At 45.3% G+C, this 25,484-nt stretch overlaps 1 protein-coding gene across 1 annotated transcript in view; it reads right to left on the bottom strand.

The window, feature by feature from the left end:
- Positions 1–25,484, bottom strand: part of Spt6 (transcription elongation factor Spt6) — a 98,923-nt gene that overhangs the window by 60,679 nt on the left and 12,760 nt on the right. Inside the window, exons 12-22 of the mRNA XM_075686013.1 lie at positions 21,628–21,878; positions 21,274–21,403; positions 18,527–18,677; positions 10,664–10,759; positions 10,469–10,570; positions 9,400–9,543; positions 8,793–8,923; positions 6,567–6,684; positions 5,350–5,426; positions 4,014–4,149; positions 1,497–1,634 (exon numbers count right to left, since the gene is read on the bottom strand). Of these exons, the coding sequence (XP_075542128.1) occupies positions 1,497–1,634; positions 4,014–4,149; positions 5,350–5,426; positions 6,567–6,684; positions 8,793–8,923; positions 9,400–9,543; positions 10,469–10,570; positions 10,664–10,759; positions 18,527–18,677; positions 21,274–21,403; positions 21,628–21,878 (1,474 nt within the window). The remainder of the gene's footprint in view (positions 1–1,496; positions 1,635–4,013; positions 4,150–5,349; positions 5,427–6,566; positions 6,685–8,792; positions 8,924–9,399; positions 9,544–10,468; positions 10,571–10,663; positions 10,760–18,526; positions 18,678–21,273; positions 21,404–21,627; positions 21,879–25,484) is intronic.

The raw sequence follows: 25,484 nt of genomic DNA, 5'->3' as shown, positions 1-25,484 counted from the left end.
CACATCCCGCATGGCAAGCCTCTGTCGCATTGCCTCAAAAAGAATAAAGAAGGGAAAAAAAGAAAAAGAAAAAAGCAAGCCGCTTTGCCAGACTCTCCCCTTTGTGCTGCACACCCCCATGGCCCAGAGTAGGCCTTCGTCGTGCACCCCTCTCCCTTTCGCCCTTTCGCTGACATTGGAGGGGTGGAAAAGAGACGGGAGGGGGGCGACAAAGGCATGCTGTACAGGGTAAAGGCCAGTGGGGCAAAACAGCTCCCTTGTTTTTTTCTCCTGGATTTCGTGTTCTTTTTTGGGGGGGTCAGACACACAGTAGTCAGATTTAATTGTTATAGTGAGTGATGCAACATGGGATCATTGTAGTAAGTGGTTTATTTTACCATAGAACACACACGAAAGTTCACAGTGCAGCAGCTCTTTGTAACATCTGAGTATTGTTAAAACCAGTAATGCTATAGGTGGGTTCAACTGTACTCCTTTCTGTATAATTAAAATGTTTGAATGCTTGTCCCCTCTGCTTTTTTTATGCAACCCAGTTATAACAAGTATCAGTTATAATATACACAATCATAATATACACAATATACACAATTTCTGCCACCAAACACCACAGTAATCCTGCGGCCGATGGACCGAGGTATGATCTGCTACCTGATGCTTCTGTACAGGTTACGCATGCTCAGCCGCATGGTGCTGTGCTCAGACAGCAGCAAAAGTTACACCATTGGCCTTAGGCCTGCCGTCGGCATGCTTGCGAACTCGTGGAGGGCAGTTACACAACAGATACTTTGCAGCTGCTTTCGCCATGCGGGCTTCACATTCGGCACCGAGAGAACAACACCATGTGTGATCAATCTCCTTCCATGAACTTTGTGTTCTATGACCTGCGCACCACTGGAGTTTCGATTCCAATCGGGATAACTTTTGAACGATTTGCCGGCAACTCTGTGCGGAGTTAACCGACAATGAAATTATCTGTTAAGTGACGGTGGATTCGAACAACTCTGACACTGAGAATGAAGAGCCAGCACCTGCACAGCTGATGAGCCCCAAGTTGACGCGAGCAATAATGACACTGTTGTCAGTGTGTAGTGATGATATGACCCTGGCCGAAATTGAAGCATACATCATCTCGTGCAAGCAGAACACCATGCAAAAGAGGATCAAAGATTTTTTCATGCTGCTAAGGCAGTAACAGGCAGCACCGACCCAGCTGGAGATAGCGCCAGCTACGTTGACAGCACCTGCCACAGTATTTAAAAAAATTTTTATGAACAGCTATTTTCAGTCCCCTCAATGGATGCATTGGCAGAGTTGCACGTCTAATACTTCGCTGTTGAACCTCTCCATCCAAAAAATACCTATAAAATGGGACGTTTTCTGCATGCATTAGTTTTTTTGGACTGCCTGACTTTTCAGACGTTTTCGCAGTCCCTAGGGAGGCCAAAAAACACTTCCCGAGTTTCCACGTACATGCAACAACCACGCTTCCTACTCACCTGCAGAGGGTGATACCTTAGGCAGAAAATTTCCTCGTCTGGAGTGCAGAGTTGCGAGAACTCAACCAAGGGATCCTGCATCCGCCTGGCCAACGAGATGGCTTGCCGCAGCAGCAAGGGGTAGTCCCGGAAGTCATTCTGCAAAACACACACGTGATGCCCAGTTGGCTGCTACACATCGGATCACTACTTTCATCTGTACATCAAAGTTCAGATAAATTCACCAATTTAACAGATACACAACCCAAATACATCACAATGAACAGTTGAAACCGATGCACGTAAGAGCTAATTTACTTTGGGTTATAAGGAATGAAGTGACTGTGCGTCTGTCAGTTGCAGTTGCTCAGTGCGAGTGCCTTATTCGGACCCCGTTTCCCTGGCCCATGCGCATGGTGAACACTTACTTCTCCTCCTTCTGTTCCAACAGGGTGACCCTGTGCCCAACAATTTACGAGACGGCTAGAGCCTTGCTTGCACTCCACGACCGTTTCACTGCCACGAACATCACCTCTCTCTCCTGCCAGTCCCCTCTTACTACGCAACGCAACATGTGTCGCCAATCCTCGGCCTGCACTGTGGTGGTGGATACGCACCCACCGTGTGTTGTACTGGCAGTGTTACAAATCACAGTTGCCAACCGACAATTTGGACGTGCTGGATTATTCAGGATGCCCTGCAACACCACCACTGGCCCCCTAGACTGAACGTTACAAGGACGACTGAAATTTTTGACACTCTGCAGCGAGTCTTCCGATAATTCTGACTCTAACTGCACGACAGTGTGCTAATTTGGCCATCGATTCGAGCAGAAATAGGAATATTTTCATTTTGATGTGTCACTGGCATTGTCATTGGCCATGTCGCTGGCACCTCCTTGAAACAGAAACTAGCTAAGTCCTGCCAATTTTGTAGTTGCCGATGAGAACCTGGTGCGTGGATTGACTGTACAGTGGAATCTCGATTGAACAGAAATTGCTCAAATGCAACTGCCGCTTAAACGGAACACCACGCTCATGGTTGGTTGGTTTCATATTCATGCAATGCTCTCTGCAATGTGTCTCAGTAAATGGGACTACTGATAAACGGAGCCAATTTCCCTGGTCCTTTGAGATTCCGTTTAAGGAGGTCCCGCTTTCCGTTTACTTTCGTGGATATGTAGCGACAGCACAGTAACGGACAAGATACGGTCTGCAATTTTGCAGCACCACCTTCCACTCGATTCTATGCCATTTTTATCCACCATTCGTGGCTGGCTGATCCCGCTGATTACACATGCGGAGCGTCACTCTGTACACTGATGATGCACAAAAAGTGCGAAAAGAAATAGTACAAAAGGTGTTGCTAGAAAATTGCGGCCACGAAATGTAGCCAAAGGCAAGCATATGAGCACACAGCAGTGCACTGAAAAACTTGGGCCGTATTCTTGGACAGTCAGTTATGAAGGTTCTCTCATTTTAGCGCTATTGCCAGTGACTGGTGCCGAATACGTCAATGGGCAGCAGCATTTCCTCACTGGGATAAGATAGCTTGCCTAGCACTGGGCCAAGTATGCTGTAATTCGTAGATGCCGATGTGTCTTGCACTGGTCACACAAAAGATATGCTTTCATTCGTAGATGCCGATGTGTCTTGCACAGGTCACACAAAAGATAGTGTGCTTGGCACAATACCGAGAACGCCATCGTGAATATACGCTGATGCGTCTTGCACTAGTCAAACAAGATTGCAGCTATAAGCAGAGAGTGGCGATGCTAGAATACAGCGCACCTTCTTCTGCCACTTGTGGAATGAAGTCACTTATTTTCAGACAAATCTGGTATTTCGGACTCACAATTATTCCGACTTTTTGGCAGTCCCCGTCGAGTCTGAATTATCGGTCGGTGACTGTACGTCTATTAGTGCATATTTAATTAGCAACTTAGGAGACGTAATTGTGAAATTGAAGACAAGGCCAGCCACGGTGCGAAGTATACCCATATGTTTAAAATCATTTGGCTAGCTCATTTAAACAAAATATGTCCCAAATGCATTGATGTTCCGCTCGACATTTTTTTCTTAACTGCATTTATTTTTTGCGTGTATTTCTTGAACATTATTCAAAGGCACAAGATTTCTTGCCAATAGCGCACTGGCTTTAATCAGTAAATTTGCAATTAATCATTCCATCCTTTGCTATTACCACACAGATCCCACAATCGACTGCGACGAACAAAGTGTTGCCAAGTAGCATCCTCAACTCCGCTATGCCACATTGGAGCACTTCGTATATGCAACTTATGTTATCCAGAGCCATCACTTTCCCAAGCAATGCCTGTAACTGTCCCAAACTGGGTGGACCAGAGAGAAGTGGAGGAAAAAAATAATGTACCAACTTGAAGAATTATCAAGCCAACTTGCATCATCAAAGTCTCTCCTCTCTCACCAGAGGGACTTTCCCACATCCAAATGCACCCTCGAACTGTACTAAAAGCAGGAGGCGAACCAAAATGTGTAAAAAAAATAAATAACTACAGACCTCGGCCTTCTTGGAGTTCATGTAGACCATTGCCAGGTCATTGTCCTGCAGCTCCACATTGATCAGGGGCATCTGTTCATTCTCTGCTAGTTCAGATACTACGCCTTTGATGTCCTCCACAACCATGACTGCCTCTCTGTAACACAAAGAAGTATCAGACCGGAGGACCAAAGAACTGCATCCTCCACCAAATAGCACTGTGCAAGAAGTCGCGTCAAATGACACTCAAATGACAGCACATGATAACTGACTGATTGACAGCTTTTAATGCCGCAAAGCAATCCTCGAACTGTAAGACAGAACATAGTGAAGGGCCCCAGATTAGTTTTGACCCACACTTAAAAAGCACACGAGCATCCTCGAGTTCCTGCCCAGCTGGAACGTAGCCTACAGAGCCAGGAATCTAACCTGCCATTTCATCCTGATGCTCAGCAGAAAAACATCATAGCTTCCTTGCCACCACAGCAGGTAGCACATGGTAATAGCCACCTTAAAGGCAGCTACTCGCCTTAATCCTAACTGATCGCTGCATTTAATCAAGTAAGACAGGCACTTTGTTGGAAACTTAACAGGGTGCGGCCCTTACGCAAGTCAGGAATATCTTTACCTGCTAAGACTATGGACAATGTTGCGAATGATGTACAGAATAATTGAAACATTGGCCGCACACTACGTGCACATTTATTCATGTTTAGATCAGTTCTTATTCATTCTTCGATGCACCTGCTATCGGAAGTCCTTTACTCCATCCTCTTACTACTTGGTCATCACATTCACAAACATGGCTTTTGCACCGATGCATGCACTGTGGCTGGCAACATTGGTGAAAAAACAATTTTTTTCAATTTTTGACCTCGAATGTACGGAGTGCGAGTCTTACAGGAGGGCAGGTTCTACGCAAATAAATATGGCAATTCCTGATCTATGCCACATACTGTATGCAGTTTGCTACATCAGAGCAAAACCACACCACACGCAGTCAGGCAACATCTCTTTTTATTATTAACTCAGAAAGCTCGTCGATGTGCTCCAAAATGTTGAGCATTCCTCTGTGACAAGAAGATGGGACTCCGCATGGGAACAGTAACAGTTAGAGGAGGAGAACACATGGTCATCCAAAAATGGTCACCTTAATTAGCATATGACGGACATTGCTCCTTCCTTCCCCCACCAAATGCCACCATTGTAAAATCAAATATCTACTTCAATCACAACCAAGTTAAAATAGGAAAACAGCAGTAACTAAGTCATGCTGAAGCACCCATAAAGGCATGTTACAAAGGAACTTTGCAGATATCTTTCGTACCCAATAAAGAAAAGGTGTAAATATCCTCACCTGGACTGTGCTCCAACGCAGATTACATGAGGTTTCTTGTTTCGAATGAACTTCCTGAGGACCTTTAGATCAAGTTCCTAGAAACACAGTTTACGAGCAAAATGAGAACACCTTTGACCTAGAAATGCTTATATAATTGAATGACATGCAATGGCATGAAGGCATGTGGGAATACAATCCCCAGTTAAACAGGGATCCAGTGCAGGAGAATAATTGCAGAATTTGTGAGATTTCGGGTCAAGACAATCTCACGTGGTGTTTACTGCTTATCAGAAAGTGCAATGCTGAGAATACCGAGAAATGTGAACTAGGATTTGTTTATGTTCATTTCATTGAAGGTACAGAAGCAAAAGCTCATCAGCATGTGAATCATTTCAAGTATAGTTTGGGTCTCTGCTCAAAACAAACAGCAGAAAAGAGTCGCAAATCGCTAGGTGGCTCTGAACTTAACAGCTCTGTAAATATATTGAGTGCACTAAATCAAAATCAAACTGTCACCTCAAGAAAAAGAACTGGTGGTATTTCTTAGAAAACATTTCAAGTATTCCAGGTCATGCAGCTTTCACTACCCCAGCCTGCAGCATAAAATGTGTGCCATGGACAGAACATGTACCATAAAACAGCAACACATGAACATCACAGGCAACATGGCATACAACTTCACACTGTCTGCCGTGCTGTTCGAGCCCTTGAGTAGACATTATATGAAAGATGTACAGCACCCGTAGGAGACAATTTGTCTAATGCCACTCTGTAGCATGCACTACTAACAACAACTTATAAAAAATGGAAGTATTTCTTTTTTTAGTTCTGCATTACTGCAGTTGGGTGTGGTCTATTCTGCATGAAATGGACAAGCCCTGCATCTGAAAATTGTATTATGCAAACTGCACCGCATTGTGACACTTTGGCAGTGAATTTTCATGAGAATGAGACAGTTATTTTGCCAAAAGAGCCATTTATATTTGTTTAACATACTGTATACTGTTTGTGGCATCAGGCCAATACTCCACCACATGCAGTCAACCGTCACACCTCTCAACCCTGGTATACAAATTATCGTTTCGAAGCCTCCCATGTAAAAAAGATAATAATAATAATAATAATAATAATAATAATAATAATAATAATAATAATAATAATAATAATAATTTCAGTCAGGTGAATATTCCTAGCAAACAATCCTCTTGCATTTATTCCTCCCCAGTATACTTCACCTTGAGTTCCCGCTCCTTCTCCCGCCAGGCATTCTTCCTCTTGAGCAAGTGGGGGAGCCTAATGTACTCCATCACTTCACCAGTGCCGTCTATAAGTGCGCCGAAAGCTGGAACCTCCCTGTACAAAGCAACGATTGGATTACGCATCGGCTGAGAACTGGCGTAACTGTGCAGTGCAGTGTGGAATGAATGACCAATCAGGGTTGTGATTTGGGCTTGTTGTGCATCATTCTGATGGCGTTTCACGTAGGGCAACTACCTGCTACAGGGATGCAGAGGAACAAGACACAAACAGAGCGCTAACTTCTAACAACCAATAGATGTGCTAAAAAAAGGCTGTTTAAAGTTGTATTTTGTGCCTTAGCACTATGTTTGTGTCTTGTTCTCTCTCTGCATCCATGCACTAGTTGCACTAGACAATATGCCTTCGTGATTGCTAAGTCTTGCCTCAGAGCTACACCTAATAAACTACAAGGGACGATAAACTGGACAGCGCTGAATCAATTTAGACCACTTGGGGTTATTTAATGTTCCCCGAAATCTCAGCAATTAAGTATTTTTGCGTTTCGTTCAAGCAGCATAGCAACTTTTGCACAGTGTTGCTATAATTTTTTTAAAAGGGAGATGAAAAATTCTCTAAACTATTGCTACATGTTAGTGCAAGGTCACTAAATTCATCTCTAAAGAATTTGAGAAAATTTTAGGTAACATAGGTGTTTTTGAACACTATGATATATGCTAACACGGCGTAGGTCATTTACCGTAGGGACCATGTGAGTGAAGAATAAACAACGAGTTTACCAGCAGTGTTTAGTGGGTATTAATTTACTGTTACACTTGCGTAACAACAGACAATGACAGCCAAAATTCAGCATTTACTCTCAAATTGTGAGGTTCCCAATGCAGCACAATTCCAAAGAACACAAGCGATCTAATTTCTTTAGCATGCAAAGGCATTTGGTGCTCACATTATCCCTGAAAATTTTCTAGTAGTTGGCACTCCTGAAAGGATAGCAAAGCTCTGCAAGGCACACAAGGTCGCATGTTAGCACGGCGATAGCACTTACGATGACCTTTAATGAAGGTAAAATAATTCCAGCAGAACCCATATCACAACGGATGTCAACATCAATGCAATTAGCATGGAAGCAATGCCATCGCCAAAACGCGTCACGAAGCATGTATGCAGCCGGGCTTTTCCCTTGCGCACCCCTCAGGACATGCTGTGCCATTTAGCAGCACCGCTGCAAAGTCCACACGTGACACATGCGACTATATACAATGAAATCTCACCATAGGGAACTTCAGAAGATTGCGGCAAATTGTTCGTTGTTCTGAAAGGCTGTTATAGTGAAAGCCCTAAAATGAACCATTCTGCCCAACAACTCTTCAGTTCTTCTGTTGTCACCGTATGAGCTATCCACGAAAGCATCGCTGTTGGTTCTCAGCCCCCACTGTTGCTATTTTCCATGGATTAAGCTGCCACGCATCACCGAAGCACCATATAGTAAGAGTGGCATTCACAAAAGAGATGCTGACACCAAGAAATCCACCGGCAAACAGAAAGCTCCACGTCGCCTCCAAAGAGCAATGTTTGTTTGTTTTTTTACATTTCTTGCCATGGACACTGCAACTAACTCGCCCGAGGCAGACATCTGAACTATTCAAAAGTACAAGCCCATAAAACGACACAATACGGAAAGTGAGTGCGTGGCATCGCCGCGAGCACGGAGGTTTGGTGCTTCGGTGCTTGTTGCAACAATTTGGTCGCATGTTGCAACGAATTGGTTGTTTGCTGCAACGATTGGTCGTTTGTTGCAACATGCGAGAGCGAATTTCTCCCTGCACCATTATATTTACGTCGCGGCCACTGTCAAATGCAATGTAAGATGTGGGAACATTACAGAATGGCACTGTATAAATGGGGCCATAATACATAGGAGTCAGTGGGATTTAGGTCGGGACCACAAAAACACGACATAGCAGCCGGGAAAATGACAGCGAGGAATGCTTCATTGGGGTTCCACAGTACTCAAAATGCTAATCACATTAGAAAAGAATACACGATCCCGAAAGCAAGCAAGTTTTTAAAAAATTCATTGTGCCCTAAAGCTTGTTAAAGTGAACTACACTGAATTGATATTCAACTGCACTATTCTAAATCGCTGACTTCCAGTTCCACAAGTGCCACCATGTATTCACCTGCCACACAGGGGTACCCCTCACCAATTGTTCTCGTAGGCAATGGCAAACACCCGAATGCCATCACGAGTGTCAAAGTCCTCGTCCTCCTCCATTTGGGCGTCCACCTGGTACGGGGCCACCTTTAGCCAGTTGTACAGCTTGCGGGAGCAAGCCTGGAAACGTATGTGCAAACAATTAAAGAACATAAAAATGTTGTTTCAAGCAAGCTAGCAGCAGTCTGTAAGTCTATACTAGAAAGACATAGTGACGCAGAGGTCACAAACAAGCAGCTCGTAGAGTTTTATAGCACAGCATCTGACTGTTTTCTACCATGCTCTGATTCTGTGCAATGGTGATAATTTATAAGAGGCATAATGTTTTGAAGTTTCTCTATCACATTCCCAACATGAGTATAATACACATGTGCACTGCAGTAAGTTCAATTACAAGTAAGCACTCATTCATTCTTTTTGCATCCCACATGTCGTTACGAAAAATAAACGGGCACTAACCGTACCCATCAGAGCAGTAACGGAGCACCAACAAACCTGATCCATCCAATAATAGTACACCAACAGGTGAGAACGAACACCAAGACGTAGAATCAACAAGCCAGAACCCACCCCTGTTGCCCAGTGCTGCACCTCACCTTGATGATGCCCTCTTGCGCTTCGGTGAGCAGCTGTGCCTTGAGCTCCTTCTCAAAGCTTGGGTAGAGAAATTTGCTCAGGGCAAAGCTGAGAGCCTCACTGCGCTGGTTGTTCCACTCCTGGACGTTGTTGCTGAACTCGTCCTGAGCGGGAAGGACAACAATGCGCACACACGTCACAGGGAAATTCAGAACTGGCTCCACGGAGCACCACAAATAGACAAGTCTTGTTTCTTCAAGTACCACTCACAAGTGAACAGAGGGCAATGAGTGCATCGAGCTACCAAGCGAAACGGTGAACCTAAATGCCGACCACAGGTTACGAAAGACAGGCAAAGCACACTGCTACTGCTTTTAATTTATGCACTAAAGTGCACAAACAAGAAATGCTAACTTAGATTAGACTGCTAAAGTATTTTTTCAAAACATTGTCTTCGTTATTTTCATCATAAGAGGTCATTAGAAAAGAAAATGAAAGTTCCCTTTTCTTGAATTTCATGCCATGACCCCAGGCACTAGCACATCAGTGTAATATTACAAATTTCAGAATTTTTTCGAACTTGGGCAGTTATGGCTGAGCAAAGAATCCTGAAAATTGCTAAGTTCAGTGTTTGGCCTTTCCTTTAGAATACAATGCAGCCCATCTCTGCCAATAAGAAAATTAATAAGGCCCTAGCACACACCGTAAAAATCTGTGACACCATGGCGAGCTGAGACAGGAAACATACAAGGCAACATAGCCATTTCTGGATTACCAAGCCTATTCTCACGGTAACAGCGGCTTTTTTGTAATTGCAGAAAGGTATTCTACTAATATAGGAGAAATTATGCTTCTTTAGTGCAGTCCTCACCAATCCCAGCAAATAAGGGCAAAACAGCACTATTACTAACCATTACTATCACTGAGATAGTCATAGCACCAATTTCACAGAAAAAATTAACAATTCTTTTTCAACAGCAAAGAGGTAACTAAGACATGATTCCATACACAAGCTGTTGTTCATGCCTGCTGAAACAGGACATGAACAGCTGAATTTACTTATCATAAGCTGAGGTCAAGTGTAAATACCCTGTAGTAGAGCTGCTTGATCTCATCAAGGTAAACTCCAGGATTCGACTGAGTGCTTCCATCCATAGAAATGGTGATTTGGAGCAGCTTCTCATTTTCAGCCTGAGAAGTTGAAAACAGAAATCCAGTCAATATTCAAACAAGCCTTACTTCAGGGCAGTGCCCAAGATCAAAAGAACAGGAAACAGACATCACCTGAGTCATGTTAAGAAATTGTGCTCCTTCCAAATCTCGAACAGGCTTGTTTTTCAGGTACTTGACTGGATAGCATGGGTGGTTCTCATCAATTTCCTAAGGAATGCAACAAGACAAGGTAAATGCGCAGCCAATTTTCTTGGCAAATCTGGATTCAATTGTCAAAAAAAAACTGCCATTAACACCAGCCAAAGTGGCACCCATAGTTGGACTGCAGATAAAAGAAATGCCATTATTTTAAAACTGCATAAAAAATGTCACCGACAATTATGACACTGCCTAATGCGAAATTTGAGCACAGCTCTTTAGTTGTTCACAATTCCACAGGTTGCATTGCTCACTGTTCAGAAAGTGTGAGCACGAGAATGCATGGCTCACGCGGAGTGTATTCTGTAGGAGGTGAAGTAGCGCATACGCAGTGGGTACGACGCCCATGCCAGTATTTTGTTTCCATACATGGTATTGGCGGAACCACTCGCTGCATGCCTTAGTAACGATGTCATCAGTGACTGGGTGACGGCACACGCCACTATGGCGCCACTTCGGGGCAGGTTGCCATCGAGAAGCACACCTCTGCTTTCCTTCTCACCCTTTTGCCATACTCTCCTCCACTTTCTTCATCATGATTCCGCTGCACCACCTCCGGGCACTCGTTTCGCTAGCGCCGTCTTTCATCCTCCGCAGTGCTGCACTTTAAAATCTAAAAGCTGCATTTTAAAACCTAGTTCTACAGAGCTTAAAGTAAACCCTTGGTGATATAAAAAGACATATCACTGAATTGCATAAATGGCCCCTCACCAGGATAGGCCATTTTGAGCTGACAAGCGCAGAGCACACAATGCGCGATAATGATCGTGTCTGCAAAGTATTACATCGCTATGCGCTGTGGAAAGATAGGAACTTTCAAACCACATGCCGTTTTCCCTTCTCCTTGCGGCCGCCACGCTTCAAGCCGGAGGATGACGTACACGTGCTAGGGCGCCTACGTACACATGTTCGCGCTGTGACGTCGCTCATGGTGACATGTGACTGAGAATTCTTCAAGCCAACCTCTGTTATTTGTGTAACATCTTGCAAGAAGGGACGAATTAAAGCTTAGACAAATAAAAAAACACAAACTGAATGTCTGCATGTTTTTGTTTTACTTCGCACCACAGCAAGAGAGATGTACTTGTTTAGTCTGTTTCTTCCCACATTGTGCAGTCGCACGCGCAGACACCGAAACGATGTCATTTTCTACCATGTTTCAGCATGGGATCATACTCTATGATCCCCTTGTGTCTGCCTCAGTAATCGTGTAGCACAGACTCATACCGCTCGTCAGGTGTTCTCGTGCACAGCGCGGAAAATTGTATGTTGCGTGAAACGAGACCATTGCAACAGCTCGCACGTGACGCCATCAGCATAAGTATGCCGCGCCGCAAAAAGGCGAGGAGAAAAAACAAATGAAGGCGGGGCCCGTGACGTATTCCTCGCGCGATCCAAGGTCCAGTATAGGAGAACGGAGGGAACGAATTTCGCTTGTGGAGGCTAGAAGGGGCAAACGGAGGGAGAGTTTGTGATTGCAGTGAAGCTCATCTTCTGAACTCATAGTTTCGCAACACTGAAATATTTCCATCTCAGCAATTATTGAGCCGATTTGAAAAATTTCTGTGGCAGAAAGCTCCCTAGAGGACACGTGTAACAACTTCCACCGTATAATCAAAATTTGCTATGGGGCCTGGTGAGGGGCTCTTTAAGGTACATTCTTAGTTTCACTCAGCTAGTTCCTACTCTTTGGTTACGAAATTTTATGTTTTAAGACAAAATTAAATTTTCCATCTCCAAAAATACTCGTGCAGAAACCACTGAAGATTATTGCCAAAGTAAGCGAAGCTTATTCTGTCTTGTACCACAGAGTGTTTGTCTGTCATCTCTCTCTCTCTCTCTCTCTCTCTCTTTTTTTCTTGTCTATTTGAAGCGGCATCATTTACTGTGGTTGTTGCATGGCTGCACCTCACAATCCAGCATAGGCATAACAGCAAGATGCTCAGCTGATCTGTCACGCACTGTTTTCCCCACACATGCTCCCTCCTCCGCCCAGTGCCACCACCACCACAGCAGTTTTGCAGTGACCTCTTTTTGGTAATTTCACTACATTTCTGCTTCAGCAGTTGCATAATAACTAAATTTTAGTCATGTTTCTCTAACGCATTTCTCTAGTGTCGTTGGTGTTTTCTTTCATACATGTACATTGTGCTACCATGCTCTGCTACAGCTCCTCACCTCATGTAATGCCTTTAGACCTTTATGGCTACAATGAAGCCTAAACTCCATGTGAGCGATATTGTGCGGGACAGCAACAAGCATCGAAACAGGCCATTGCGTGACCAGACCCCTCGTTCTTGTCACTCAATCACTCAGTTATGGAAATCTAGAATTTATCGCTCCTTGCCCAATTATGTTATGAAGGACTGGCCACCAGTGTAAAGCCATAACAGGCTGCACATATGTGGTGTACAGTGAAGTCCACTTATAACGATATCAAAAAGAATGAAAACTCCGATCGTTACAATCAATCATCGTTATATCTGAACTGCTGTAAAAGAAAACTGCCAAACATACCTTTGTAGCTCCAAAACCAAATTTGCCACTTACATTTATGCATTAAAAATTGAATTATGGAGTTTTACATGCCGAAACAACAATCTGATTATGAGGCACGCCGTAGTGAGGGCCTCTGGAAATTTTGACTACCTGGGGTTCTTTAACGTGCAAAGAATAGACGTTGTATAAAGTAGATAACAGTCGAAAGAATAGATGTGTAAAGTAGACTGTTAAAAATAAAACATTTATTATACAGTAAACCCTCGTTAACTCGAAGTTGTAAAATCCGGGAAAAATTTCGAGATAAGCAGAGTTTCGAGTTAAGCAAAATGCTGAAAATTTCAGTGACCGGGTCACTGAAAGCCAGTGACAACCAGCACTGCTAACAAACGCTCCACAGCACGAGGGGAGCTTTTGCAATAAACGCAAATTCCCAGGAAAAACTGAATTTTATTGTTTTGGAAAGAACTGGGTGATGCTTGCCTGCTTGGCGTTGGCATTCGGCGCGAGAAAAGCGTCTTCGAGCTGCTGAACGCACCGCATGAGCCATTGTTCGCCGCCGCTGCATTCAACTTTGTTGCGGAGCAAACGTAGCAAGTTCCTTGTTTCTGCAGTTGTCGGCACTTCTCTAGGTGGTTCTTCGTCAGCGTGCTCACCGTCGTTCACTGCCATTTCAACAATGTCGGCGTCCGACAACATTCCGGTAACGGGCACGTCCGACTCGTAGAGCGCGTACTCCTCAAAAGTGATTTCGCTGTCCTCGGCATCGCTGGCGCAGCCGGCAGCTTTGCGGACTTCGTCGCAAAGTTCATCGCAATCGCTGAACTCGTCAGTGTCTGGCTCGAGCGATTTCTCGGCGCGCGAAAATCCTGCGTGCGCGAAACAATTGGCAATCGTCAATGGACGTACTTGTCGCCAGGCTTCAGCGATCAGGTGGACTGCACCCAGCAGATCTATTTCGTACTTCTTACCACTGTCGTAAGAGCACAAAATGCGGTGCAGGAGACTCTTCCTGTAAAACTTGCGAGCCACCTCAATGACTCCTTGGTCCATAGGCTGGAGCACGGACGTCATATTAGCAGGCAGGAACTCCAGCGTGACCGCCTCCAAGTTGTTGATTTTTCCGTGGCCGGGGCAGTTGTCCACAACGAACAACACTTTCCGGCCGTCCCTTGCCATTTTGCGGTCAAGAGCACGTACATACTCTTCAAAGAGCGCTGCAGTCATCCAGGCCGTTTTATTGGCGCGGTAAGTTGCATCTCTCGGGAGCCGTGCATTTCGGAAGCACCTTGGATTGAGCGACTTACCGATAACAAGCAGCGGCAGTTTTTCATCGCCGGTGGAGTTGGCTCCGAAAAGTATCGTCACTCGGTCTTTGCGCTGCTTAGCGCCTGAGCACGCTTCTCCCTTCGGCGTGTATGTGCGGCTAGGCAGCATCTTATAGAACAGTGCTGCTTCGTCGAGGTTGAAAATGTCCTTGTCCGCGTAGGCCTTTTGCAGCTCAGCGAGGCGGTGGTTGCGCCAGGTGTCTGCAGCCCCTTCATCAACAGTGCCGCTTTCGCCGTGGATAGGCTTCGAGGCTACATTATTTCTTTTTTTAAATCGTTCAAACCAGCCATTGCTGCAACTGAAGTCTGTGTGGCCCATCTGCAACGCCAGAGCGTCTGCCTTCTCCATCATCATTTGGGCTGTCACGGGAAGGTTGGCTGCCCTGACATTCCGGAGCCACAGCATGAGTGCTGCTTCGACGTCCGGGAATTTCGAGGCCCGAATCCGCTTCCGCTCGCTGGAAAAACTTTGCTCGAAGCCATCGAAGACCTTCTGCCGATTTTTTAAAACTGTCAATAGCGTCGACAAGGGGATGCCGAATTCTTTGGCGATGCTCGTTTTGGATCTTCCCGCTTTCTCCACTTCCTTGATTAACGCGACTTTTTTCTCCAGCGTCAGAGACTTACACTGCTTGGGGCGGGACATCGTCGTCGTCCGTTGACCACACACCACACACACAACAACAAAAAAATCGCAGTCAACGCGTCGTGCGCACAGCGCAACGAAACAAAGAACAGAGTCGCACACGCACAATAACGTTCGCACGTGCGAAATGCGGTGGCGCGACTACCCGATAAAACCCATGAGCCCCCGTGCGCAAGCGGCGCACACCACGTGACTGCTTCCAAGGTTACTTGACGTGGTTGACGGAAAACGGCTGCATCCGCGGGAATTTTGTATTCGCCCTTAGATCGTGACCGCGTTCGGCACTTTAGTAGGAACCAAGCGCTCGCTCGGAGCCTTTATCACCTTTTGGTAACGGCCTTTGCCTTCAGCCGTCCCGGTCGAAATTTCGAGATATCCGTATTATGCCCGAAAAATGCTTCGAGATAAACAGGTGCGAATACATAACGCCTATGGGTGGGGAAGGCGCGGCGTGGAAAACTTTCGACTTAACCGATATTTCGAGATATGCGAGTTCGTGTTAACGAGGGTTTACTGTACCGCTAAACAGCATATCAAGTGTTAGGCATGCTGAAATAATCAGAAATCAGCACTTGCTTTCGGCGGCGGTGTCCAGCTACTGCGCGAACACTAGTGGTAATAATTTAGTTTGCATGAAATCAATGAGCGACTCTATCAACGACAGCGAGTGCACTCTGTGTGAACATCGGGGTCGGTGTCAAAGACGGGTCATTGTCAATCTCGTCACACCCGTCGCACAACACCGCCATCTGTTGCGACAACGATCGCCCTGCAGATCTCCTCGCATAACAAGGCAGCACTATCTGCACTTGGAAACTCCTCCATCGAAGCACCATCTGTTTCATCATCAGTAGTGACATGCTCCTAGAGCTCGGTAATGTCAGCTGTTTCCGCTTTGGTTCCACTATCATGGGGAATTTTGCCCTGGCACACAGAGCCCACCTTTTCCGTTGATGGGCATGGCCCATGGTTGCAGACATCATAATCGCAGCACTCCAGCATGAGCTCATACTTCGAATCTTGCAAAATTTGCAGCTTCATCTCAAGCGACACAACATTGCGCTTTGTTGGTGCCATCTTCTATCAACTAGGCTGTCCGCTGCTGTTTCCGTGGCACATTTCCGCACTCACCGAGAAGTGGGCAAAGGGCAGGTGCCGCTTCGCTTTTCGCATTTAATGAAAGCCTTAAAGGGACACTAAAGGCAAATATTAAGTCAAGCTAGGGTGATAGATCAGTGCTCGAGAATCGTTAAGGCATCAATATTATCGTGAACAGAGCCTTAATAATCGAGAAATTGAGGTAAACGCAGGACATGATTAGAGACTCCCTCGGGACATTCAAGCACTTGCCCGATGACGAAAGCACTCCTCAGTTAAATTCTGTCACTGGTACTCAACCAATTGTTGCAAAAAAACAAAACATGCTTGTGTTGGATTCCAAGACGAAATAAAATGCTACTTGTCCAGTTCCATTTCATTTTTTGAAAAAAGAACTCATTGACGTTCCAACTCCGTGCTGCCCATGCTTTTGCATTTCAGTAGCTTCGTTACCTTGAGTGCTGCGCTGGTTTTGCTGGCTGGCGAAACTCACACAAACTGCAAGTAGCAGAGAATTCAACTTCCACGTGATGTTGCGGGATTCCCAAACCGTCTACGCCAGGACCAAAAAGCAGCTGCAGCGGCGAATCCATCCCCTGTCTTGGCTCGGTACCCCCGTCTGTAGGGTGCCGTTTTACTCATTGACAGCAGCAATGGGCAGGAATGGTGTATGCAACCCTTCAGATGCAATTTTATCGTAAACTAAGTCTTTTCTTGGCATGAAACAAGCGTCGCGGGGTTTCTGGAATGGTGTTTAAACAGTCCACGTCGACTTATTTGCATTTAGTGTCCCTTTAATTGGTTCACACCCCTGATGGTCTGGCAAATACGGCACGCGGTACAGAAAGTCAAGTAAGCTCATTTCGCCTACGTACACATGCACTCGTGCCATTGCTTGCATGTTCATTGCCTTCTTCCACAGCTGGCTCCAATGCCGCTCATCATGCCAAAAAAAAAGGCATATTTAATTAAGATGGAGTTAATTCAGGGTCTCGAACCCACTACCTTCAGTGGGAGTCGTACTTATGACCTTTGGTGTTAATTAGGGTGATGTTAATTACACAGTTAATTAACACAGTGTCAATTAAGGCACTTGAACCCACGACCTTCAGTGTCATAAGAAGTAACAATGCACTCGAATGAGAATGTCAAGCAATTTAATTAACGTCTCTTGAGCACCGTAGGCTTTCGCCTTCACTCTATTTGGCGTATGCTAAAGTGACTCAATTTTGTTATATTTTTCTCTCCTCACACATTGCACAATCATGGCCGATGCGGATACAACGCGGCTAGCGCTATCTTATGACATGCTGTGCTAAATAGCGATGCTTTCCGTGGCTTTCACAATCGACGTGCGGGGGCGGGGACACGCTGCTCGTTTAATGGCGACAGGTACGAACTTGCGTCAGCAAATGTATGAGCCCGTCTCGGCATCGTTTGTTTAAGGGGAACTTAGCAATGCAAATTTCACAATTATTTTGCATGAAAACGCCGTCCAGAAAGCAATATTTTTATTGTTATATTCTATATGCGGTGAATAACATATTGTTAGATATGGGTTCTTTTCTCATAGCCCTAATATATAAGTTGACACTCTTAAGTGGACTCGTCATTACATACGGTATCGCTATAAGTGGACTACACTGTGCTACCAGTTGTCACTCAAAACGAGCAAATAACCCCATTTTGACACATACAAGAACAAAAAACCTACAAGACCTTTAAAAACATTTTGTGGTGTTCTGTACATCAAAACAAATCTATTTAAATTATAAGAGCGTGCATCGCTCTAGTTTTGGTGCTTATCTGTTGCCCTCATACTGACAACACTCGAGAGTCGTCGCCCAAAGCCATCCCTCATGTGGGGTTCAACCTGTGGGCGACAAGTGGAAGCAACAGCCACCTCCATTGCATCGCTTGTCGCCATAGCGCACAAGATCGCTTATATAGGGTTTATACTTAATTACATTAAATGAAATTAAGTCAAATTGAAACGCATGACTTCACCAACACATGCTTCAGTTTAAAAAACTACTTGCTCTGTTCATGGTCTCTATCACTTGAGAAGGGAATGAAAAGAGTGATGTAGCCACCCCATAACCAGGTGGGCATGAGCGACTCCTCTGACTGCCCAGAAACCTGCCATTGCTCCAGTGCATGGAACTACATGGTAGACATGGAGGTACTGAGGACATGGTTGCTTGCCTTTAGACCCTTCTTCGTGGGTGAAATGCTGATCTTGGCCCTCTCGAAGAAGGTTTCACGGATGCACCTTCGTACCAGGGGGTCCATAGCAATCATCACTGCCACCATGTATCGCGCTGCCTTCAGGGCCTCCTCGGGTGTTGTGAAGCGCCTGCAGAATGAAAACAAAGATGGCAGCGAGCCTCTCTTTTTTTTCCGTTGAAAAATGTGGTGCACCAAGTATGCAAAATGCCACCTTGAAACGTATTTTCTGTAGCCTTGCATAGTTATGTGCCCTAATACAGACAGCAACTGTCACTACTAACATACCGTATTTACAAACTCTAACGTGCACATTTTTTCCAAAAATTGCATTACAATGGGACACAGAACCAAAAATGGCGTTCATGAAATTGGCAACACCCTACCGTCAGAGCGTTCAGACGGTAGGGTGTTGTCATCACCATCATAAAATGGTAACGAAGCACCTTCGGGTTCATTCTGTGCTCAACTACCATATTTACTCAAACCTAATGCATACGTTTTTTCCAATAAAACGGGTCCGGAAATATTCTGCGTGTTAGAATCAAGTAGGGCCCTAAATCTGCGTTACCATATTGCCATCGGCATTTCGAAATGGCCTCCTCGTATGTGCTTCGAGCCTATCCGCCGTAGCTTCCTCCATGTGCTGTAGTATATGTGCTTGGATTAGTCTACCGTCCATCTTCCCGTCTTCTGCAATTGCTCTATCAGAATAGAAGTGCAGACTGCAAAGACCTGCCGAATTCATCACGATGCTGCAATTAAAAGGAAAGTGATCACGTGCGTGGAGACGCATGGAAATCGGGTCGCATTATGGGCGTTCAGAGTTCCCGAAACTTGCCTGTGAGACTGGCGCAAACAGGAGAGGCGTTCTACTCCGCCGGCTGCTGTGTAGGGTGCAGCTGTGCAGCCCCTATCTTGAAAGTGATATGCGATGGAGACAGAGTCTACACATCTAGGTGCACCACGCTGTGCTCACATCGCTTAGTTCGAGTTGAAGCGGGAAGCCGCACAAAGGTCAATTCGCTCGCTCCTGCTACCATGCTTCCATTCCTCACCCCAGTGTTATCATGAAGAGTTTCCGTGGTCAATGAATGAGATGTGTTCATGTTTGCTTGTGCACATGTGACACCATGTTTGTTAATTTATTAAGCGAATGTTTAAAAGTCCGTATGGCCGATAAAAGTTCTACCCTTATTTTTCGTATGGTAGCTGTATACTAATTTGCTATTGCAATCAATGCTTCACCTTTTGACCTTTTGGGCCAAACGACGACTTTTCTTTATTTATCGTAACTTTAGTGCATTTGGAGTAATTCTTTGTTTTTCCAAATGAGAGAAAGTTGCATTTTTATATCAAAGAATGAGATGTGCGGTGCTGTAAGGGACTCTTCTTTTTTTAGGTCATGGCAAATGAGTGCGCATTACAATCGAGAGTGATTTTTCTTTCCTTTTTGTTTTTGGTCACGGAAAACAGATGCACATTAAATTCAAGAGTGCCTTACAATCGACTAATTGCAGTACGATATAGAGTGGCTGTTTAGATCAGTCACTTTCAGAGATACTATCTCTTTCGTGAGATTTCGCGCAACTCGTTGCTGGTTGAGTTGGCGTATACAGCAGCCAATGTTTTCAGTGCTGAACAAGCTCAGAACCTGCGCAGTACAAGAAACGCTTTCGGCCACAAACTCCGACAAGTCCGATGCAGTCACATAAAATATTGTGAAAGTGATAGTAGCAGCCCTAAATGTGATTGCTAGGGAATGCCACCCCTGTGTGCTTGGTATCTGTGGCCAATAAAGTGATAGTAGCAGCCCTAAATGTGATTGCTAGGGAATACCACCCCTGTGTGCTTGGTATCTGTGGCCAATAAAGTGCAAATGGTGGCGATGACATACCGCTTTCATTGAGAAAGTTCATTTAAAAAAAAAACTTTTTCCCTTTTGCGAAGGTAAATTCTGCAAGTCTCTTATTTTTGATCACGAACGTAGGGGGTGTGCTATGTTTCTTTTTAAAAATAAATCAGGCACATGTTATATTCAGGAGCACTTTTATTTTTTTACTTCAAACCCCCGAAAGTTGGGTGCACATTAGATTTGGAGGCATGTTAGAATTGTGTAAATACAGTATATACATGCACAAAAAATGAATGAAAGCACTAGAATAACTACTAGTCCTGTTTTTGTTTTCTTCCCCCTCCACCTGGTGTTTTTAGAGTCGATACGAATCTTTTCATCTGGGTGTTTCAAGTGTTTGTGCAGTTAATATGCGTGCAAGCTCCAGTGACCAACTAGCCCACCTTTCAGTCTTGATGGCAGTGTACAAGTTTTCAATTCTAGCATGACAACACCAAACATGTTTTAACTACAGCCTGCTTACTTTGTGCAAGCAAAAGTGTTCAGGGCCTGGCACTTCAGTGCAAATGCGTATGTGGCCAGACTCTTAGACATCAAATAAATAACGCCTTAAGGGTGGGAAATTCCAGATTGCACTGATGTAACGAAGCAATGTGACAACCTTGTGGTGCAAACTTGGGCAAAGTAATATGCAGCCGAGGCGATGGCAGAAATAATTTCTAGAACAGCGGCCACAGGCGAACATTAGTACAGCAACATGTGTTCACAATTTTCAGTACGAAGCTAGGAAGACATGCACCTAAGTGGACTGTACCAGCCCCAACAGAAAGGTCCCCAAATGCCCAAAAGTGCAGCAGAAACAGAAACTCACTTGCTGACAAAATCAGTAGCGGCCATCAGGGGTTCAACCGGAAACTGGTCCACTTCGTGCCGCTGGTAATTGTCTCGGAGATTCTCTCCGAACTGCTCTGGTGTCAAGCCAAACTTTTTCGCAAGGCCATCTGCAAAACAGGGAGAGAAGCACTACTCATTACAGTACCTAACAAAAGTTTCAAGCAGCTAAAAGAGAAGGTGGGGAAGACAGAAGCATCTCATTTATAATACAGTCAGTCAAGTGTACAAGTACTTTAGGCTCTCAGGTTCACAAATCTAAATGTTCTCTTTACCTTTTGAAGTACAGTGCACTATTACAACAAAAACACAAAAACAGCACAAATGGACCTACCGAGTCCCATGTCACGGCAAATGTCAAACAGACGCTTGCGGACAGGATGCTTCAACCGCTGATTCTCATCATCCGGCTCCTCAGGTTCCTTGGCCGGTGCATTCTCGCCGTTTTCACCAGTCTCAGCTTCAGCCTCTTTCCTCTTGCGCTTGCGCATTGCCTCCTGCATCTCGGGTATCTCTTGTGCGTAGTACAGAAGGAAGAACTGGTACACATCACGCAACTCCTCGGGCGTCTGCACCTCCTTCAGCCTGCAAGGAAAATGAATCTGTCAACAGACTGGCAACTTGCTCAATGCGTGCAAATGCAGCTGGTTGCTGGCCAATAATATGGTAGCACTATATTACCCGGCCATTGCAGCTCTGTTCAATTCAGACAGAAAGATGGCAGCATAGATTTGAGACAAAGCCTGGGTAGATAACATTCTAATGAAGATTAATAGGACAGTAAAGGAAAGCACGAAGTCGAGCTAGATCAACAGAGCACTCATTTAGAAGTCTATCATCATTTTTTGTATGCCAATATATCATTTTTTGCCTGGCAAATTGCCATTGAAAGTCCCACTGCTGCTTCTCCATTTGAACCACCCGTGCCAAAGCAGAGGACTTGACGTTATCTCCATGTGACCACCCTCTGTGTCATTGTTATGTCTTTTGTAGACTCTTTATTTTGCTCTTTATACGAATTGTACTGTTTGGTGGGTGTAGGTGTTCAGATTGCGTGGGTCACTCTGTGGCTCTGCTTGGGTTCAGGTTGACAGTTACGGTCACTTGCGCCTCCGTCGACGGAGCCGGCAGAGTGGTAAATTGCCACACGCTGCCGCCATGGCCGTCATAAACGGAGAAAAGTGATGCCACTTACAGTGGCAGGTTGTGGCCGCTCTGAAAATCGGAGGTGCTGATGCCACACATAAGAGGTACCATAGTGAGCAATAGATGGAGCCACTCCGGTTTTCTATTTCAGTCATTTTCTCGCTTACAAAAGCTCTGTGTTCATTACAAATGAATAATTCGTTATTACAGAAGCATTGTCTTTCATTCTAGCCTGACTTAACATTTGCCTTTAGTGTCCCTTTAAGCAAGGCATGATCGTTGGCAAAACCACGAAATGAGTAGAATAGATAACTGGGGGCCCGTCAGAGTTAAACTGGATGCCATTAGAAGGGAAGCACAGTTGAGGGCAGCAGTGAATTATAATAACAGAATCGCAAGATTATGACTACAGATACAGGCAATAGAGAGATTTCTCATCTCCTTCAAATAATTGAAGCTCTACAATGACAGTGAAGCTCAGATAATTTGAAATCGATTCATTCGAACTGACAGACACGTAATTCCAACTGCTCTGTTGGTACCGGCAAAGGCTCATTTTAAGTACAGAAAAATTCCCACCAATTCAAACTAAAAAAGTATGGTGCAACAGTTATTTTCAAACAAAATTCATTTTTCCCACAGACCACTTTTTGGACAAACCCAGCCAAAGGCAAAGCTACATTAAGGTTGCTAGCTACCTTAATGTAGTGTGCCATGAAAATGACAAGGAAAGACACCCAGGGAGCCAAGACCAAACCAGGGGAAGCAGAGCAGCAGGCACCCTCCTCACCTATCCAGGTTCAAAGGAGAAGCAAAGAGTCCCCTAGCGCGCACTTGATCACGTTACCATGCTCACCTGTCTTCTTCCCTTCCCCCTCCTTCCCTCTTAGTGCGGGCTCGATACTGCTATTGCGCCCTCGTCTGTCACTGACCCCCATCGAGCGTTAGGAGCGCTCAATCCCATCCCGAACACTGGGCACGGAGGAGGACGGCATGCATCAAGTCACCATCCTTCTCAGCTCACCCTCACACGTTTTCCTTCACACCCACAGCAAACGGCACACGAGGCGCGGTCTTATCGCACTTGGACCTTACACAGAACCTAGTCTTCTTCCACCACATGTCGTCATGCACTAATGGAAGAAACATAAGACATTTTCATGCGAGCTCAATGACGATTTTGGTCTTGCACATTGTACCGCACAACTGATCAGGCGCTATACTTAACGGGGATCTCCTTAGTCGGAACTCTGTTTTTTCTAATAAATTTCCGGTCCCCTTGGAGTTCAACTTTACAAGATTCTACAGTAAAATGGTGCTATCAGCATATTTTATGTAACTGCAGGTGTGCTCTTCATTAAGAAGGAAAGGCAAAAATTCTTAAGCCCTAAGGCATATGTGGGGACGCTCGACTCTCACACATCCCTTGATGTTGTTTTCCCTACATGGCTCTTGGGTCTCCTGTAATCTGGTTTTGCCACAAAGCTCGGTCAATGTAGTTGCAGAACAGTACAAGAGATGGCACGAGTGTCGCGCTGCTAACACCACCTATCAGCAGGGACACTGGGCACAATATGAAGTAGCCTCTTCCTCTTTGGCTTGGGGTCGGCAGAGGGCACTGACTTGTCAGCACTCTCCGCAGGACTGTCTCGCGAGAGGCTTCAGAGTGGGGCACCGGGAAGGACAAACACAACTGTTCAACCACACCACCATTCGCATCACTGTACATGCGAGTGATTAGGTGTTGGTGTCCAGCATAGGGGGCGAACATATTCGTACAATATCCTGTTGCGGTGTGCCGGACTTCCTTGATTCGTCAGCGCCCATCGGCATATTCTATTGATTGTAATTTGGCTGGCTAGCATTGGTGTAGGAAAGGTGCAATAAATGCCCTTTTTGATTGTTTGCACAACTATGTTGTTGTTCCTTTGTCCCAAGGTCACATTTTGAAACCCCACAATCCACCTTTTTCATGGCGCGACAGTGCATGCATCCTAGCCTAGCGGATTAGTTTAGAAGGGACGTTTTGGAAGGGACGCACATGCGGCCATGCAACCTGATATTGGGGGAAAGTCCCCCCAAAAAAAGAATGCACAAAGATGAGCACTACAGCAAACACTTGGGCCATGTACTGCATTGGAACTCAGTTATATGCAGCTCTATGTAGGTGTGGTATCGAAAACGTGCGTAGCATAAGACTGCAACTACACTTCAAAACAGAAAGTGGCCAGGGCTTTGTACGGACTGCACCATGAACCACGTAGTTGCCGCCTTTCATTGATGGCAAGCAAATTTGACGAAAAGCCCCTGCGTTACACTTGGGCGACAGTCCCTTTGAGAGGTTGGGAGTTGGGACCTTTGTGGCAGTTTGCCACACTTTTCTGAGCAGTCTTCCTTCGTACTGGATGCAGCTGCAGCGGCGCCGAGGACATTTAGCAGTGCCAGCGGGGACCGTCAGGGAAATTATGTTGAAAGCCATGACGGCATCCCTCGAGCCAATGCGTAGAGAAATGGCAAAGCACATGTGGAAAGTGTGTTTTGTGGAAGTGAGTGGTGGCAGTGAGTCCTTAATTTAAATAGGAAGAAATTTCCGCTTGATGTGGCTTTTCAACCCATGTTGCAGGGACCGGTTAAGTAGGTGCAGTCAAGAAATGTATGCATCTTTGTTGTATTTCTTTGACCTGGCTAGACCAAGACCTTAAAAATGGGCATTTGAGATGAAATGAGGAGTTTTTTGGGCACAGCCTGGTCGGAAGCTTTGCTGCAAAAATAAACGCTGTCCTTCACCAGATGCTGGCTCTTCCTTTACGCTGCCAGTGTGCGCTCGGGCCATCAAGGGGCACCATCTCGAACCACCGAAAAGCATGAATATCCATCCCCAAATGCGACAGTTCAAGAACATCACATTGCTGGCGAAGTCTTCTAGCAGTGACAGCCCCCTCTTGCTGGTGGTGGCAGCGCGTACCTAACTTCGCATATCTTTTGAAGATGCGGTAACACTGAGTCGATACGAGACAGACAAGAGACTGATGCCAACGACTGGCC

The sequence above is a fragment of the Dermacentor variabilis genome, chromosome 3, assembly GCF_050947875.1.
Source record: "Dermacentor variabilis isolate Ectoservices chromosome 3, ASM5094787v1, whole genome shotgun sequence".
Taxonomy (NCBI): Eukaryota; Metazoa; Arthropoda; class Arachnida; order Ixodida; family Ixodidae; genus Dermacentor; species Dermacentor variabilis.
Note: the sequence above shows the minus strand (reverse complement) of the source record. Positions and strands in the feature narration are given on the sequence as shown.